This window comes from Rhineura floridana, chromosome 4 (assembly GCF_030035675.1).
Source record: "Rhineura floridana isolate rRhiFlo1 chromosome 4, rRhiFlo1.hap2, whole genome shotgun sequence".
NCBI classification, from domain to species: domain Eukaryota; kingdom Metazoa; phylum Chordata; class Lepidosauria; order Squamata; family Rhineuridae; genus Rhineura; species Rhineura floridana.
Genome location: NC_084483.1, coordinates 178,922,897 through 178,939,496, shown reverse-complemented (window position 1 = coordinate 178,939,496; position 16,600 = coordinate 178,922,897). Strand labels below are relative to the sequence as shown.

At 41.1% G+C, this 16,600-nt stretch overlaps 1 protein-coding gene across 1 annotated transcript in view; it reads right to left on the bottom strand.

Moving 5' to 3' along the window:
• Window positions 1-16,600, bottom strand: part of MTA3 (metastasis associated 1 family member 3) — a 200,378-nt gene that overhangs the window by 30,846 nt on the left and 152,932 nt on the right. The window contains exon 17 of the mRNA XM_061625370.1: window positions 10,257-10,288. Coding sequence (XP_061481354.1) covers window positions 10,257-10,288 — 32 coding nt within the window. The remainder of the gene's footprint in view (window positions 1-10,256; window positions 10,289-16,600) is intronic.

Sequence of the window (16,600 nt, the reverse complement as noted above, 5' to 3'; positions counted from 1 at the left end):
AAATACTATTTTTGTATACATTTCCCCCTAAAATATGCACTTTTCGGGTGCATTTTTGAGCCACAACGGCTTCACAAAATCTGAGAAGATTGTAGTCCAACGAATAACTGCATTGTGATCCATGTATTAGTCCACATAGTGTGAATTAGGTCAATTCCCATAAATTCGCACAGACAGAATGAACTTACTTGTGCCTAATTACAAGCCACTTTTGAAAAATCAAGTCCTCTGGGAACAATCCATACGGGAATGTTAGGGACTTTCCACACTCATGCTCTTGTCCCAAACTAAACATAATGCTGTCCCTCAGACTGTAGATAGGGAGCCAGTAATTAGTTGTGTCTGCCATTAAAGGCTGGCAGGAAAGTGCCAGGAGAACCTTCTACATATAGTTGTTTTAATCCTTTAGCTGAACACTAATAAGACAAAGGTACATTCTTTTACTGTGTTGGCCACCTCAAATAGGGAATTGAAATACCCTTAATTCTTTGTGCTCCAATATCTAGTAATCTGGTGCCTAAGAGAATGCCAAGGGCTTCTGACATGGGATATTATTGCGGTAAGCACTGGTGATTCTCTGCTACACTGGGCTGTGGAAACTTGAAAGGCAGTGATAAAGTCCAAGTAGAAGCTATTACAGTGAGAAATGTGTTCATTTACTGTTGCTCCCTAGGCTAAGAGTAGCTCTTGTGCCTGTTGGTCCTCCTAAAATTAGCTTCCTAGTCCTAGTATGTATTAACTAAGAGGCCAAAAAAAAACCCCTTGCAGTTTAAGAACATATCTATAGCCAACAGATATTTCTATCAAACTTTAAAAAGCAGGGAAATTGGGCAGCTATAGTGAATGCACCAGGAGAGCAGGAGACCTGACCTCCTCTCTGAGATATTGTACTGCCCTACACATTTGTAAAAATGCAAACTCTGTACAGGTACTCTGTGAACATGGCTGATTTTTAATTAATTTCAACAAATTATGAGAATTCTGTCAGAAAAAACCCAACAGGGGTCTGGGTTTTCTCTCTCTCTCTCTTTACACTTTGAACTCTTGATTCTCTCTGACTGTTTTGTGTATCACCATGAAAATTTAGAGGGTAGTTAAGCAAGCATTTCTGAGTTCAGGACTATAAGTTTTGTAAGGTTTTGCCTTGAAATGAGCTTATGTCTCAGTATACAGTTCTGTTGATAGAAGAGTGAGGAATGCAAAACAAAACAAAAAAGTCAAGAGGGAACAAAGCTATTTAACCTAATACAGTAGATGGCCAATACTTAATGTTCTATCTAAAGCCACTGGAAAACACAACCGCTGCTGCAGAACATGATCAATAAACTTTAAGGCACAAGCTCTTTGAAGGTGATGTCAAAAATAGTATGCCCATTTACTACTTGAGCAGCATTTCTGCGTTATTGATGTCAAGCCACTGAAAGATTCACCACACTTTTACTCTAAAAGCCTAGGAACACCCCCACAAATTCCATACACCTAGTCATTTCCCTCCCCATAAAATATCACTTCTGAATTACTGCAGCCTCAGCCTGGCATGATAAGGCTTTGCAATGTTTTCCTCAAAGATGTTTGCTAATTTATTTACAGAAAACAGCTGGTTGCAAAGGGGCATATTCACAATGCTTTAAGGCTTTTTTGTTTCAGGAAACTGGAATTCTAATTTGGCTAGTCCTACACAAGTCCAGCATGTGCTTCATAAACATTCAGCCAAAAACAAATGAAATCAGGATTTAAATCAGTATGGGCAAAGTGAGGCTGAGTTTTACCACCTGCCTACTTTCCAACTGCCATTTTTTTAAGGCATGCTTGCTTCAGCTGTGTAAAAGTACCATTAATGTACATGGATGGTCAGCATTAAAGTCAAGTAAGGTCATCACTGGATGATCTTTGCACAGGTTGACTCAGAAACTTAGGAAGCAACTCAAAGGGAAACTCACACAGCTTCTGGCCTTCCTGAATGCCCAACACAAAAGCAAGATATCTCATCCTTTTGTAAGCAAGAGAGCTCCTCCCTCTCTAGCATTTTTGCATAGCACAAACGGAGTGGAATTGTTTCTCACATTGCACCAAATGCCAAGAAAGAAGAGGCATTACTTCACCACCACCCCTAGCTTTCTGAGCATTGCGAAGAACCCATATAAGTCTGGATCTCTAACTTCTGGAAGGGACTGCAGGGTCTCAATGACTGGAGACCTTAGTCTCCAACTCCTCTTATACTCCTTACTGTGTCAGATGCCTTTCCCTAAATCTTGATCTGGAATGGGATATATTCATTTGTTCCCTTAAGCACTGACCAAATAGATCAGGAGACCTGTGAGAGAAGCCACAGAGAGGCCAACAATCACTTTGAAGGAGGTAAAGAGTTCAGTGGCTGGGAGTGGAGTAATGGTGCACCAGTCAACCATATCATAACACTGGCCTGTATGGGAGGGTAGCAAGAAAGAACCCTCACTCAAAAAGTACCATCTGAAAGCACGTCTGGAGTTGGCCAGAAAGCATGAAAGTGCCCCAGCTGCGATGTGGGAAAAGGTTTTGTGGTCAGATGAGACTAAGATAGAGCTTTTTGGCCAAAACTCAAAGAGCTATGTGTGGCACAAACCTAACACTGTGGATGCCTCAAGACACACCATCCCTACAGTGAATTATGGTGGTGGCAACATCATGCTGTGGGAGTGCTTCTCATCAGCAGGGACTGGGCATCTTGTTAAAATTGAAGGAAGAATGGATGGAGCAAAATACAAGGAAATGCTGCAAGAGAACTTGCTTCAGTCCACTAAAAAACTGAAGCTTGCAAGGAAATTCACTTTTCAGCAAGACAATGATCCCAGGCACAACTCCAAAGCAACACTGGAGTGGCTCGAGAACAAAAACGTGAATGTCCTACAGTGGCCCAGTCAAAGTCCTGATCTCAATCCCATTGAGAATCTGTGGCGCTCTTTGAAAATTGCGGTCCAGACTTCCGGGAAGGGTGACTTCGCTTGTGCCTGCTTTTGGGACGGGCTCCCGCCTCAAAAGAAGCTTATTCAGATATAAATCAGTCAGAACATTTTTTTTTTTTGACTGATGAAATTTCTCCCGGGCAGGGAGAAACGTAGAGATCAACCTCAAAGCCTGTTTTTGTTGGGAGGACTGGATTTCATTAATTTATGAGATAAGGTCCAGCCAACAATGCCGGACGGACTTCCTAACAAGCTCTATCTGCTTAAGCGATACGTTTATCTTTTCTTGAAAGAGAGAACGGACTAACAGGCAAGCACCCTTCTTTCTATTATTTTTTTTACTTGGTTTAAATTGTTGCAGCAAAAGGAGATTTGTCAGATTGATCGGCTTTGGACAACTTCTGGGTGAGATATAGCTTTTCTCTGTTATTCACGAAATTAACAGCTTATCTCTGTTTCTGTCGCAAAAAGCTGTCCTGGAAGTGCATTCTAAAGATAATAAACAGAAGAGGGATTTCTATTCCTGATTTCTATTCCGAGGAATATTATATTGTCTGGGACTATTCTCTTTTTGGTCTATTTTATTTTGACGAATCTGCTTCTTCACGACGCCACTAACTGTTTTGATGCTGGGAACTAAATTTATTTTGCATTCTTGAACATAGAGAGATAAGGCAGGTTGCTCTGTTTATACTGTGATGTCATCAAGCCTGGAATATTAACCCAATTGTTGCTGAAATAAGAAGTGGTTCTTCTTTATTTTTGTTTTGCTTTGTTTTCGTGGTTTTAAAAATGGCAATCAAGAAAGTGGCTGAGAATCTGGAAGTAATTATGTTTCAGAAAATAATGGATGAGATTGAGATAACGAAACAAACCCTGCGACAGGGTAGTAAGGAGCTGAAAATTGAACTGAGCAAAATGACGCAGGAGTTTAAAGCAATAGGGGACCCTGTGAGAGAGGAGAATGAGATCAGAGATGAAAAAATAAAAAATAAAGGGAAGATACAAGCCCTGGAGATTGGAATAAATGTGGAATTGGAAAAAGATCTGGAGTTTATGGATTTTAGAAATAAAATCTACTGTTTGGAATTTAACGTTATCTCTGAAGAAATTAATGAAGATATTCGTTCTGCTACGAAGGCCCTCCTCCGGGTTCCAACTCACAGGGAGGCCCGGAGGGTGATGACAAGATCTAGGGCCTTCTCAGTGGTGGCCCCCGAACTATGGAACAGTCTCCCTGAGGAAGTACGCCTGGCGCCGACTCTGCTTTCCTTCCGGCGCCAGGTCAAAACCTTCCTATTCTCTGAAGCATTTTAAGTTACATTGATCTAATTTTAATAATGTTTATTGTATTGTTGATTGTATTTTAATATTATTTTGTTATTCATTGTATTTTTATACTATTTTATGTTCACCGCCCAGAGAGCTATCGCTAGTCGGGCGGTATATAAATTTAATAAATAAATAATAAATAATAAATAAATAATAATAAAGTTATCAATGGCTTGGATAATCTTCTGGACTGGAATGATGTGATGGAGCTTGATATAGAGAAAATCTATGGAATTAACTGCAGTCATGTGACAATGGAAAAACTCTTAAGAGATGAGCCAGTGCATTTTCTAAAAAAGAAGAACACAGATATGAATTTACAACAATGTTTCAGCAACTTATTCAGAATGGATGGCAAGAAAATATTTGGGATAGAGGAAATTCCCATCAGACTCTTATTATATGACTATGGCTACAACAGCAAGATTATTATGGAATACTGATAATGGAAGATTGGACACTGAAATTACTGGACTTAACAGGACTATTGAAGATGGAAGATGGAACTAATAGGGATAATGGAATAATGGCTATTGAAATTATTGGACCTAACAGATTCTGATGAGATGGATTAATCGAAATGATTATTTGGACTATGATTATGACAATAAGATTATTATAATTATTAACGAGATGGATTAATTGACATGTTTATTTGGAGAAAAATTGATAGATATATTTCTTAAAGAATTGAAACCTCTCTTTGACTTTTTGTGGAAAGAATAAAGTAATGTTTATGAGATTTGATGATTAATTAAGATAACTACTGGAGGAAAGTGATTTTATAATATGATTTAAGAGACAGGATTGTTATATATTGTAGACCTATAACTGATTTGATATGTGACAAATGGGAAGTCAACATTTTATTTTTTTGTTTAATCATTTTTGTTTTGTTTTGTTTTTTGTCTTTGAATGTTTTATGATTTTGTTTTCTATGTTTTATGAAAATTTGAATAAAAATTATTGTAAAAAAAAAAGAAAATTGCGGTCCACAAGCGAGTTCCAACCAACCTGGGGCAAATCTGCCAAGAAGAATGAGCCAAAATCCCCCCAACACTGTGTGCAAAGCTGGTACATACCTACCCCAAAAGACTTAAAGCTCTTATTGCAGCAAAAGGTGGCTCTACCAAATATTAATGTGTGGGAGTTGAATACTTATGCAAGTAACATGTTTCAGTTTTTTATGTTTCTTACAAATATTTCCCAACATAAAACCAATGTTACCTTACAATAATTGATTTTGAGTTTCAGTGTTTCAAAATAAAATATTTATACAGAACGAAATTACAATGTACCACTTGTAATTCAGAAATATGAGAGCATTGGTTAGGGGTCTGATTACTTTTGCAAGGCGCTATAGTTGAAAAAGCAGAAGTCCACTCCATTCATCCACCCAGATGAGACAGATTACATTTACATATTTTCTCATGCCCATTTGATATAAAACTATCAGCTTGTTTATTAATTCAATTTATATCTTGCCATTCTTCTGTGAAATTCAAGTAACTTACATAGTGACACTACTATGCTAGACCATGGGCACAGGCTCGAGGCCCTGCAGCCCCGCCCCGCCCCAAAACAATGTCACCATAATACTCAGCAGACCCCTCAACTTGTTTTGAGAATCCTGCATCCTTTAATCTGCCCCAGATCTACATCTACAATGCTTGCTTTCCCTCTAGAAATGGCATATCATATACCTCTAGTTCAGTCTTTGATAACCTGGTGCCCTCTAGATATTTTGGACTGCAATTCTCATTCTTCCAGACCAATGGCCAGGGCTTCCTATAGTCTAACAACATCTAAAGGGAACCAGGTTGGAGAAGGCTGCATGGGATACGCTTCCCAGTTAGACCCATGTATGTTTTCTTAGATGCAAATTAGTTATGTACATACAGGGATAAAGGCGGAAGGGTAGAAGCAACACTTGCATGGAAACTCTTAACAATCTACTTCTTTATGCATCCTTTTATACAAGCAAACTATTGTCACGAAACCAGAATCCAGCAGCGACCAAGTCACTAAATCAGAGGCAGCAGAGTCACCAGCTAAGGAGCCAGGCTAGGTTCCTGATTCCAAGGTTGATGAGGCTGGTGGGCAGGAGCCCTCTGGATCACACGCTGCAGCACCAGGATGCACAGAGTCAGAGCAAGACCCTCACAGATGATTCTCCTGGGTCCAAGAAACCAAATGCCTCCAAGTCTACCTTTCTGGTCCAACAGCACAAAGAGTGCCTCAGGCAGGAGGCTAGGGAGCACAGAGGTGCCCATCTACAGGCCAGAGGGTTGGCCCTTTAAGAACTGCAGTTATCACGTAGGGGGCAGAGCCTAGGAGAGATGCACCAGAGGCAAAGGTTCAAAAGGTCTTAGTCCTCTAGCCTTTCTTGGAGCATGTTGCTCACCCTATGGTCCTCCCTTCCTCTGTGGGCTCCTCTGCAATGCCAGAACAAGAAAACTACTTATTTAGAAAAAATGTAATGTTATGTGCATCCCAATTCTCTTGTTGTTGTTATGTGCCTTCAAGTCAACTACGACTTATGGCGACCCTATGAATCAGTGACCTCCAACAGCATCTGTCGTGAACCACCCTGTTCAGATCTTGTAAATTCAGCCTGTGGCCTCCTTTCTTTAATTCTCCCAATTCTCTAAGCAGTGAGATTTCAGGGGTTCCAGTGCTTACTCTGGGGTTTCGTTTCCTTGGAATGAGGTTACTAGAGACTAACTGGCACTTTGGTTTGTTCACATACAAACAGGTTGAGCACAAATGGAGATACAGCTGGATGCAAACAGAGATCCCAAATTCACTGCTCTCCATCTGATTTCTAGAGAAGCAACTTCAGATTTCCCACAGAGCACAACTTGGATCCTTTTCTGAGTCCCAATTCGGTCTGTGTAAAAAAAGAATTGCATGCTGCTGTCTTTGTTCTTTCTTGCACAGTACCTGGTTTGCCCTGTCCTACTCTGTCCATCCTTCTTATCCTTCTTGGGCCATCTTAGTTCCCACTGAGACACATCAGATGAAAATCCGACCCATGGGCCTAATTACACCCATAGGATGATCTTGAAAAAAACTACCCAACCATCTGTCCATCACTTGGGCTCCTTCAGGAGAAAGGGCAGGATACATATGTAATGAATGAATGAATATTAAAAATGACATCATATAATGCCAAACACTGGACTGGTGAAGATGCAGTGTCAAATTACAAAGACAGATTTGGGATTATAAGTGGAAAGGAAGAATCTTTGCAGCCATGGTTTGAATTCTGCAAAGGAAGGAAAGAATTGGGAGAGCATGGCTTTACATTTAAATAATTGGATCTCATATGACATCAGTTGATTAAGAGGCCCTATCACCTGTCAAAGTGGTCGCCGATGAAAGGTCAGATCCACTTCCCCACCCCTGTCATGGAGAATCAATAGTCTTTTGTCAGGTCTTAAGAGATATTAAGGCCTCAGGTAACTTACTGTGATAGTGCTACACACAGAAATCTTGAGAGTCAAGAATCACAGTTTTGGAAAAGATCCCAAGGGGCTGTCGAGACCAGCTCCCAAACTTACAACAGTAAAGAAGCTGTTAGTCACTTGAACCTCTTCTATCTGACATTTACACACAGATCACTGTTATGCCATATTCAAACAACCCTTTTTCAATGAGTGTCAATGATGGCATTCAAGAAGCAGCACAATAATCAATAATGAGCCATCAAATGACACACATTTTATATGAGCAGCTGGTACAAAGGGCTTCAGCTGGTGGGGAAAGTGCAATACTTCTGTCATACATAAAGGTCCGGGTGGATAACCCGTGACCCTTGGGACTAATTGCATGCATCCCTCAGCTTAATTTCATGGTGGGAGAGGAAAGCCCAGAAGAAGATAAGGAGAAGGAGAGTGGGAAAAGCACGATGGAAGAAAGCCAAAACAGATGGAGCGATGGAAGAAGAAGGGGGGAAAGCCCTCTGCAAGCCATCATTTGAGACCTCTAGCTGTTGTGATCTGTCCCTCCCTTTGCAGTCCACTGGGCGAGGGGCTATAAGATGAGGAAGGGAAGGGTGGCGAGGGAGAGATAGGGTAGCAGAAAGAGGAAGGGATAGCCTCACCCACTGCCAGCATATAGGCAAGGCCAGATTACCCCCAACGAAAATCTGCATTAAGGCATTCTTTAAGCATGCATTCTTCTTGAGGGGTAGCACCCTCCATCTATAAAAATAAGAAACTGAGTAGATCTTCATACACATACACATGTCCATCCATATTCAAACACAAAGACTGACAGACAGCATTCCCTCTCTCTCACTCACTCACACACACACACACACAAACAGTGCTTAAACAGGAGTCTTTGCTGAATCAAACCTTTACATTCTCAGAAGAGCATGTCTGGATCCCACCTAATAGATCAAACAATGGCTGGTGGCAAAATAAAACCTCCAGGTTCAGAGGAAGTATGCCACTAAATATGTGCTGCTGGAGAACAACAGTGGCAGAAGTTTATTGCCTTGAAGCCCTGTTTGTGGGCTTCCCAGATATAAGTGACTGGCCACTGGCAGGATGCTAGACAATATGGACCTTTGATATGAGCTTTTCTTATGTTCTTACGGCATAGTGCAGTGGTAGCCAATTTGGTTCACTCCAGTTGGACTACATCTTCATCTGCCTCAGCCAGCGTGACCAACGGTCGAGGAAGATGAGTACCTACGTGGGTACCTACATTGGTTGCCCCCGGCATAGAGGAAGAATAATGGAAGCAATGCAACTCATTTCTTAGTATTTTTAGCTCATGTTTCTGGGTGGACCCACCAATAGGAACAACTTCCTATTTAGAAAACTTTAGATACAACGTTCTAGATTTTGTTTTGGTACTTGGCCCCTCGACTCTGACCTAAAAGAGTTCCTTAAGAATGTAGCTTTCTATTTATGACTCATCTCTAGAATATAACTATGATCCTACCCTCTAAGCTTTCCATTTCTCCATTTGCTGTAGAGTCTTACTATCTCTTTGTCTCACTCATACATTTTTAATAGCAGGAAGGAACTGGAATTATTGCTGATACCATTCCAATTTTCCCCTAAAAGAGCTTCAGCTGTTTATTTTATTTTCATTTCTTTAAAGGAAAACAGGCAGAAAAATTGACAGTTGCTAAGTGTTTCCTTTGACTGCTGGAATTTTGTTTGGATTTTCCTGATTTGTAGCACAATTTTTAAACAAATCAAAGCAGAAGTATCTTTCTTGATGAAGAACAAACATCATGAGAAAAAAACTCACAATATATGAAATATTTTGGCTGGGAAGCACTAAAAATATTGTTTAGATTGGTTTCTCAGCCTGTTCCAAGAGCTCATGGAGGGAGAGAGTGTATTTGACTAAGAACACGTATATGTAAACTTCATGGAAAATCAGGGAGATGGGCCTTGGGCTTCGGTGCCTCCAAATCTAACACTTTTTGCAACTGCTTCACAGTGACTCCCACACATGGTAGCCTGCAATGAATTAAGACACAACAGATTTCAAAAAGAATTTACCACATCACCTAAAGAACTTATATGAGTACCCAGCAAAGGTGGCTCAGCAGGTGGGGTGAAGCCACTTAGAGTAGATTCCCAGCAGGTAGGTCTCTGTTACTGGGAGGGAAAAGGGTGAGGTGGTAGAGAGGGAGGTCAGTGTGGTTCAAATGCATCAGCAAAGCCAATCCACTGCTCCTTCTGATCCATTTGCACCATGCCAGCCTCCCCACCTCCTCGCCCTTGCCCCTCCTGGTGACCAACAGTGAACCACCTGCTGGGAAGCTAGCAAAGCAGCTCCACCCCACCCGGCAAGCCACTTCTGGTTCTAAGGCCACAATTGTTCCTATGCACACTTACTTGGGAGTAAGCCTCATTGCTCAGTATGATTGACTTCCAAGTAACCATGCCCAGGGTTGTACTGCATATTCTGAAATTTCAAACCAAGATAAGCAGAAAAAATGTTAGCACTTACCATTTTAGTCCCATGTGTATGACTGGAGAGTCCTAAAACAAAACAAAACCACACACAACACAATGGATTAGATCTAGTTTGGTTCCCCCCCCTTTTAAAACAATGTGCAAATTATTTTCCTTACAGCTTCCTCAAGAGCAGCTCTAGTACTGAAAGATACAGAATGCCAAACAGAAAGCTCAAAGTAGGTACCCAATTACAGGCAACCTTCGCAATTACAGGGCCTGCTACAGCAGATGGCACTGATAATGGTCTTCAAACATCAGAAGGGGTGCCACATAGAAGATGGAGCAGATTTGTTTTCTGTTGTCCTAGAGGTCAGGACTAGAACTAATGGATGGAAAATGCAAGAAGCAGTTTTCAGCTAAACATTTAAAGAAACTTTAAAAAAAATATTGGTGTATGACAATGTAACAAAATTCCTGCACTGAGCTGAGAGTTAGACTAGATGGCCTCCAAGATTCTATGATTCCCTCTCCCTGTAACCACAAGCACTATTTCATGCACTACTATTCCTGTTCACCTTCTGCTCTCTTACCTATTAATTGATGTTGGTATATTTATTTTATTTATTATTGCATTTATATCCCACCTTTCCTCCAAGGAGCTCAAGGTGGTGTACATGGTTCTCCCCTCCCCCCCCATTTTATCCTCACAACAACTCTGTGTGGTAGATTAAGCTGAGAGACTGTGACTGGCCCAAGGTAATCCATTGAGTTTCATGGCTAAGTGGGGATTTGAACCCTGGTCTCCCAGGTCCTAGTCCACACTATGACACATTGGCTCTCTCATACCCTCCCTATAAAACCAGTGGCGATACACTGGTTGCTAATTACCCATCCACTCACCCCTTGCTGTAACTCTCATCTCACACACACGATCCTTTGCTTGTTCTCATCCTTTTGGGCTTCATTTTAGTTTTTGAACCTGTGGAGTTCCCAGGGCCCCTCGCAAAGGCCTATTCCTAGTGACTTTCCTCAAAATACTCCCTGCCACCATCTACTAACTTATAGAAAGCAACAGTGGGACTCTCCCCTTGTATTTTTTCACAAGAAGATCTGCACCAAACATGCCGGGTGAGATATATTTGCCTCAGAATCCCCCCAGAGCAGACCACAGATAGTCAAACACAAACATGTTTAATTAAGGAATATAATATTCAGAACAAGTAGTCTTAATACACAAAATTCATCATTCTAGTTTCCTGACCTAACTGACTATTTTAAATTTCATAACTGCTATCCCAGCTCTTTTAAATATATACTTTAATATTTCTCCCATCTCATTTCCACTCCCCCTCAGTCGTGCTGTCCTTCACAGCCACTTTCCCCACTCAAACTGCCTTTCCCCAACAGACATTCTCTATCAGTTCTTCACTTCAACTCCATCCAACATTCTGTTCCACTCCCCAACCACAGCAACCATTATCTGATATCACACTCCCATGGCAGCCATTTTGTGACTGGTACCCACGGCACTTTCTTAAAATTCCAAATGTGCCCATTGGTCCAAAAAGGGTGGTGATGCCTGCTGTACAGTCAGTCTTCCAACTAGCTCTTCTGTCAGAGGCCCAGACACAATCAGTATTAAGGAGGTGAGCAGCTTGGGATGGCATTCCTGTTGTGTGTGGCGCAGTGCAAATGCATTGCTTGTGTATGCTTGTGTAACCCACAAATATTCCTACATTAAATAGGAGAAGTGGGGGGCTTCAGTCTTTTCTGATAGTGTGATCCCCATCCATAGTTGCAATGAAAAAGAAAAGAATCAACAACAAGGATCAAACTTAAATGTATACTGAAATAAAAGAAATAGCTCTTATATATGATCCGAACAAGTAAGGAATAATAATACTCTTAATACCCTTAACAGTCTGGTTGCTGTTGCTTCATAACAGTAAAGAAATTACAATTTCTCTTTTTTCAGAATTGACAGGGTATGCAGGAAAAACAAAAACGAGCTCATAATCCTTTTAGGTTTGCTGCTATTTTCTTGTGCAGGAAATAAAATCTGTCTTTGTTACTTGGATCCTAAAAATAATCAAAGCAGGTTACGAATAATGTAGCGTTTGCTGACTTTCCCATCCCCTTTAGAGCAGCTTCCTCTTCTTGAGCTAGGCTAGACTAGGGTTGCCATATTCCAGTTCCACAAATCCGGGCAGGTTAATTTGCATATTATGTAAAGTATTTGCATATTATGCAAATATTTGCATATTAATACTTGGATTGTCCAGTTGTTTTGTTTTTGTGCCTAGGAATTACCACCAAAAACTGGGGAAAGATGTGAGAAATCTTTTTTTTTAAAGCAACATTTTTAGCCTTAAATGCCTAGACTCTAGTTTCCAACACTATGGAGTATTTATTGATTGATTAAGAGAATTTATATCCTGCCCTTTTGCTGTTAAAAACAGAGCTCAGCACAGCTTACAAATATAATAAAAACAATAAAAATACACAATCAATATAAAAACATAATAAAAACACAAAATAGCAACAAACATAAAGTAAGTCAGGGCAACAGTACGGTTAACCATATATGATATATTTCAAAGATGTGGTGGGTGGAGAAAAACAAGAAGCCAAACTGTTAGGAAAAGGAGTCTTTCACACCACATGCTCAGTTGTAAATACTGTTGCAGCAAGCTTTACAAGTTCCTCCAGTATTCCACTGGTGCAGGCACTCAAGACATTCAAAGTATCTGTATGTTTCTTAGGTTTTATAAAAGCAGAGCTTTGCTTAACTCAAAATTTCTTCTCCCTTTGATCAACCACATCTACACAGGTTCCACCTCCATACTCAAAATGAAACTGTGCCTGGAAGTGTGCAACAACCCCACACATACCCCTTGCTAATTAGATTACCAATGCCAGGATGTCTGTCTTATGGACTACTCTCCTGCTCCCCCCCCCCAGGCATCATGAAAGACCCAGTCCTGGGCTCAGAAAGAAAATAAATATCTGGTCCTCTTCAAAGTATTGATAAGCCTCTTGTTTTAATTGAAATAATAATTATAAATTCTTGTTCTTATCACTAATGGGAGTTAATTATCTTGCATATGCTGCTGTTGCTTCTATGGCTGTAACGGAGTGAGGTTAAAGATAAGTGAAATGCAAATAGGAAAAAAACAACACAGAAGGCAGTAACACTTTCCTAAGTGTAATACCATACCAACCACAACAAGATTCCTATGAGTAAGGCAGAAAACTAAGCATCTCACAACCAAAAATATGATAAATGAAGAAATATTTATATAAAAGCATGACTATCAAATATATTTATTATTTACACAAACTGTAAAGATATTTATAGTGCAATCCTAGGTTTATTTATTCAGAAGCAAGTCCCAGCATATTCAGTGGGGCTTACTCAAACAGGGACAGAAATGCAACTTCAAGTGATAAGCAACTTCATTCACACAACCCAAAATTCCGAATCATGCCACTTTACGCTGTTTTGCAACTGTTTATACTTGTTTTTATGGTTATTGGATTTTAAATGGCTTTATTTCTTGTTGTGAGCTGCCTTGGTTTCCAACCTTACCTCACAGGGGTGTCAGAAAGATTCCATACACGCACACGCACATGCAGACACTGCAGATGTACAAATACATACAGCCCATATAATAGTTTATTGTCAAACCAGTTGGTCATTGCAGAAAAATCAGTATTAGTTTTAAAAAAATCAGTATTACTTTCCTACAGAATAAAAACTGTAATACCTAAGTAAGCCCTGCCTACTTGCTTTAAAATAGGACTGGAGGGCACAAACACAATTCTTTTTTACATTCACTCCAAAGTCCCATTGATTTTCAGCACATTCATAACCATGTCTACTCAAAAGTAAGTCCTATTGAATTCAATGGGATTTACTCTGGGCATATGGGATTAGCATTGCTTTTACAAAAAGCAAGCATTGGGAAAGTTTTCAAAACACTGCCCAAGATCTGACTCCTGCACACAAGAGGGAAAAAAACTGAAATGTATATACTTACCCAATTTATGAGATTTTCAGATAAACAGGGGGTGAAACCACCATTTTGTTTTCTAGACACTGCCTAAGGTCAATGAAACTGAAACACAATCCCTGATTGGCTGCAATCCTGAACGGGTGGGGTTAAAGCTATGAAGTGCTATACAGTACTGTTTAAAGAAAGATTTAACAGTCGGGGGGGCGGCTGATGTTTTTATGTATATCTCGAGAACCGGACCACCTAGAAACTTAATTTTTTTTTTAAATTAAAGCTGAGAATCCGGGCCACCTAAAGGTCTAGCCGGGCGCCGGGTGGCATGCATAGAATCCGGGTAAAACCCGGCTAACCGGGCAATATGACAACCCTAGGCTAGACTGCTGGAATCAGAGAAGTCAGCCCACCCTGAAGGCTATTTTCTGAGCATGCTAGAAAGAGCTTCTAGAAAGGGTATTTTCTGAGTATGCTGGAAAGAGAGGGTGAGGGTAATAGCCACAGCCAAACAGCCTTGCTGGATTTACCATTCTTTTTAACAATGCTGGTGGTAACAATTGAAGCATGGGTTACAAATGCACACACACATAAACAAACAGAGCTGGCCATATACCACATGGACATCAAGTGCAGGGCCGGTTCTAAAGGGCGGCCAGGTGGGGCACTGGCTCGATGGCCCCTGGAGCTACAGGAGGCCCCTCAGCAGCCCCTCCCCTCCCACCATCCATGCCCCCATGCCCCCCACGCACCCCCACCTACCTGTCTGCTGTCTTTTACCATTGCCCTTAACGAAGATGGTGGCCGCGGGTTCCGTACGGTACTGAAGCCCCTGCCGCCATCTTAGTTGATGGCAGAGATGCATATGCGTAGCACGCACGTGTGCCATCAACAAAGATGGCAGCGGAGGCATCATCCCCTTAGGGAAACTGCGGCCACCATCTTCGTTAAGGGCAATGGTAAAAGACGGCAGACAGGTAGGTGGGGGTGTGTGCATACGCACACACACACACACTGGGGGCCCAGGACAAGCTGATGCCCAAGGGCCCCGGCATTCCTGGAGCCGGCCCTGGTAAGAGGGAGACTATGGGCTCATTCACATGGGAGCTAAATTTTGTATTAAAGACGAAGCTTTTGCCATCGCAATAGATTTGCAAGGTTCACGCTTCCTACCTTCCAATCTGCTGTTTTCTATTCACACTGAAGGGAAAGGATCAATCACACAGCTTCCTAATGACCACGCCCTCTTACGGTCAAAATTCCACTTCCTCTGGTTACCTTGGCAACTGAGCATGCTCAGTTTGTTCCAGAGTAAGTTTCATTAAAAAAAGAAAAAACCCTGGTGTGATTATTTGTATTTTCACAACCCAGCTGAAATACAAATATTTGTTTAAACAGTGTTATGCTTTTTTTGCACAAGTTAGGGGAGAAAGAAAAATAAAAGCACTGTTTGCAGCAGACTTACAGAATGGGAGCCAGCAGCCAATGCTTCTCTTGAGCCCAGAGGAAATGAAATGAAAGAAGGGAGGAGGAGGGAGTGCACGTGGAGAGGGGAACAATTGACACACACACCTAAAAGCATCGGAGCAAAGCGTCTGCAAGCACTAGAGATATGAAGTGCATATGTTTTTTGCTTCCCTTTTCGGATTATAAAAGGATTGGGTTAGTACGGATTTACAGGGGGGAAACTGCGTGCTAGCTTCTGTTTGCCAGTAATGTCATGTGAACCATGAGGATTAAAAGGGGCTGTGAGTAGCACTGCACTCATACTAAACCTCTATGTGAATCAGCCCCATGTGCTGCTACTCTAAACTGTGACCCAAGCAGAGCACAGATTGCCCACATGCATTCCCATTTGGTGCTGAATGCAACCATGGATGGACAAAGAAGTCCTCATACCAGGAACTGAGTGGGAGCACAGATCACCTGGTCACAGACTTGCACAATATGGTAAGATTTATTGTATTTCTGTATAAATTATAAGGTGATATTCCATGTTAGAGTAGACCCATTGGATTTAATAAACATTACTTGGGTCTATTAATTTCAGTTGGTTTACTCTGAGTAGGGCTTAGTTGAATACAACCCATAATAATTATTTCTAAATTTTCATCTATGCATGTCAATTAACATATGCAAAATGTTATGCAAATCTGTCTCACCTTTTGTCCTCCTTTTTGGTGATGCATTTCCTGATTTTTCGCAATGTAAATGGTCACATTTGTCTGCAGAAAATGCTGCCCCACAGTCACTCTGCTGAATATATTTCTTCATTTTATACCAGCTAACCGCATAAGGAGCTCAGAGCAACTGATATATCAGGGGCAGGGAAACTCAGGCCCAGCGGTCAAATGCAACCCTCAGGGTCTCCTTATCCAGCCCTTGGGAC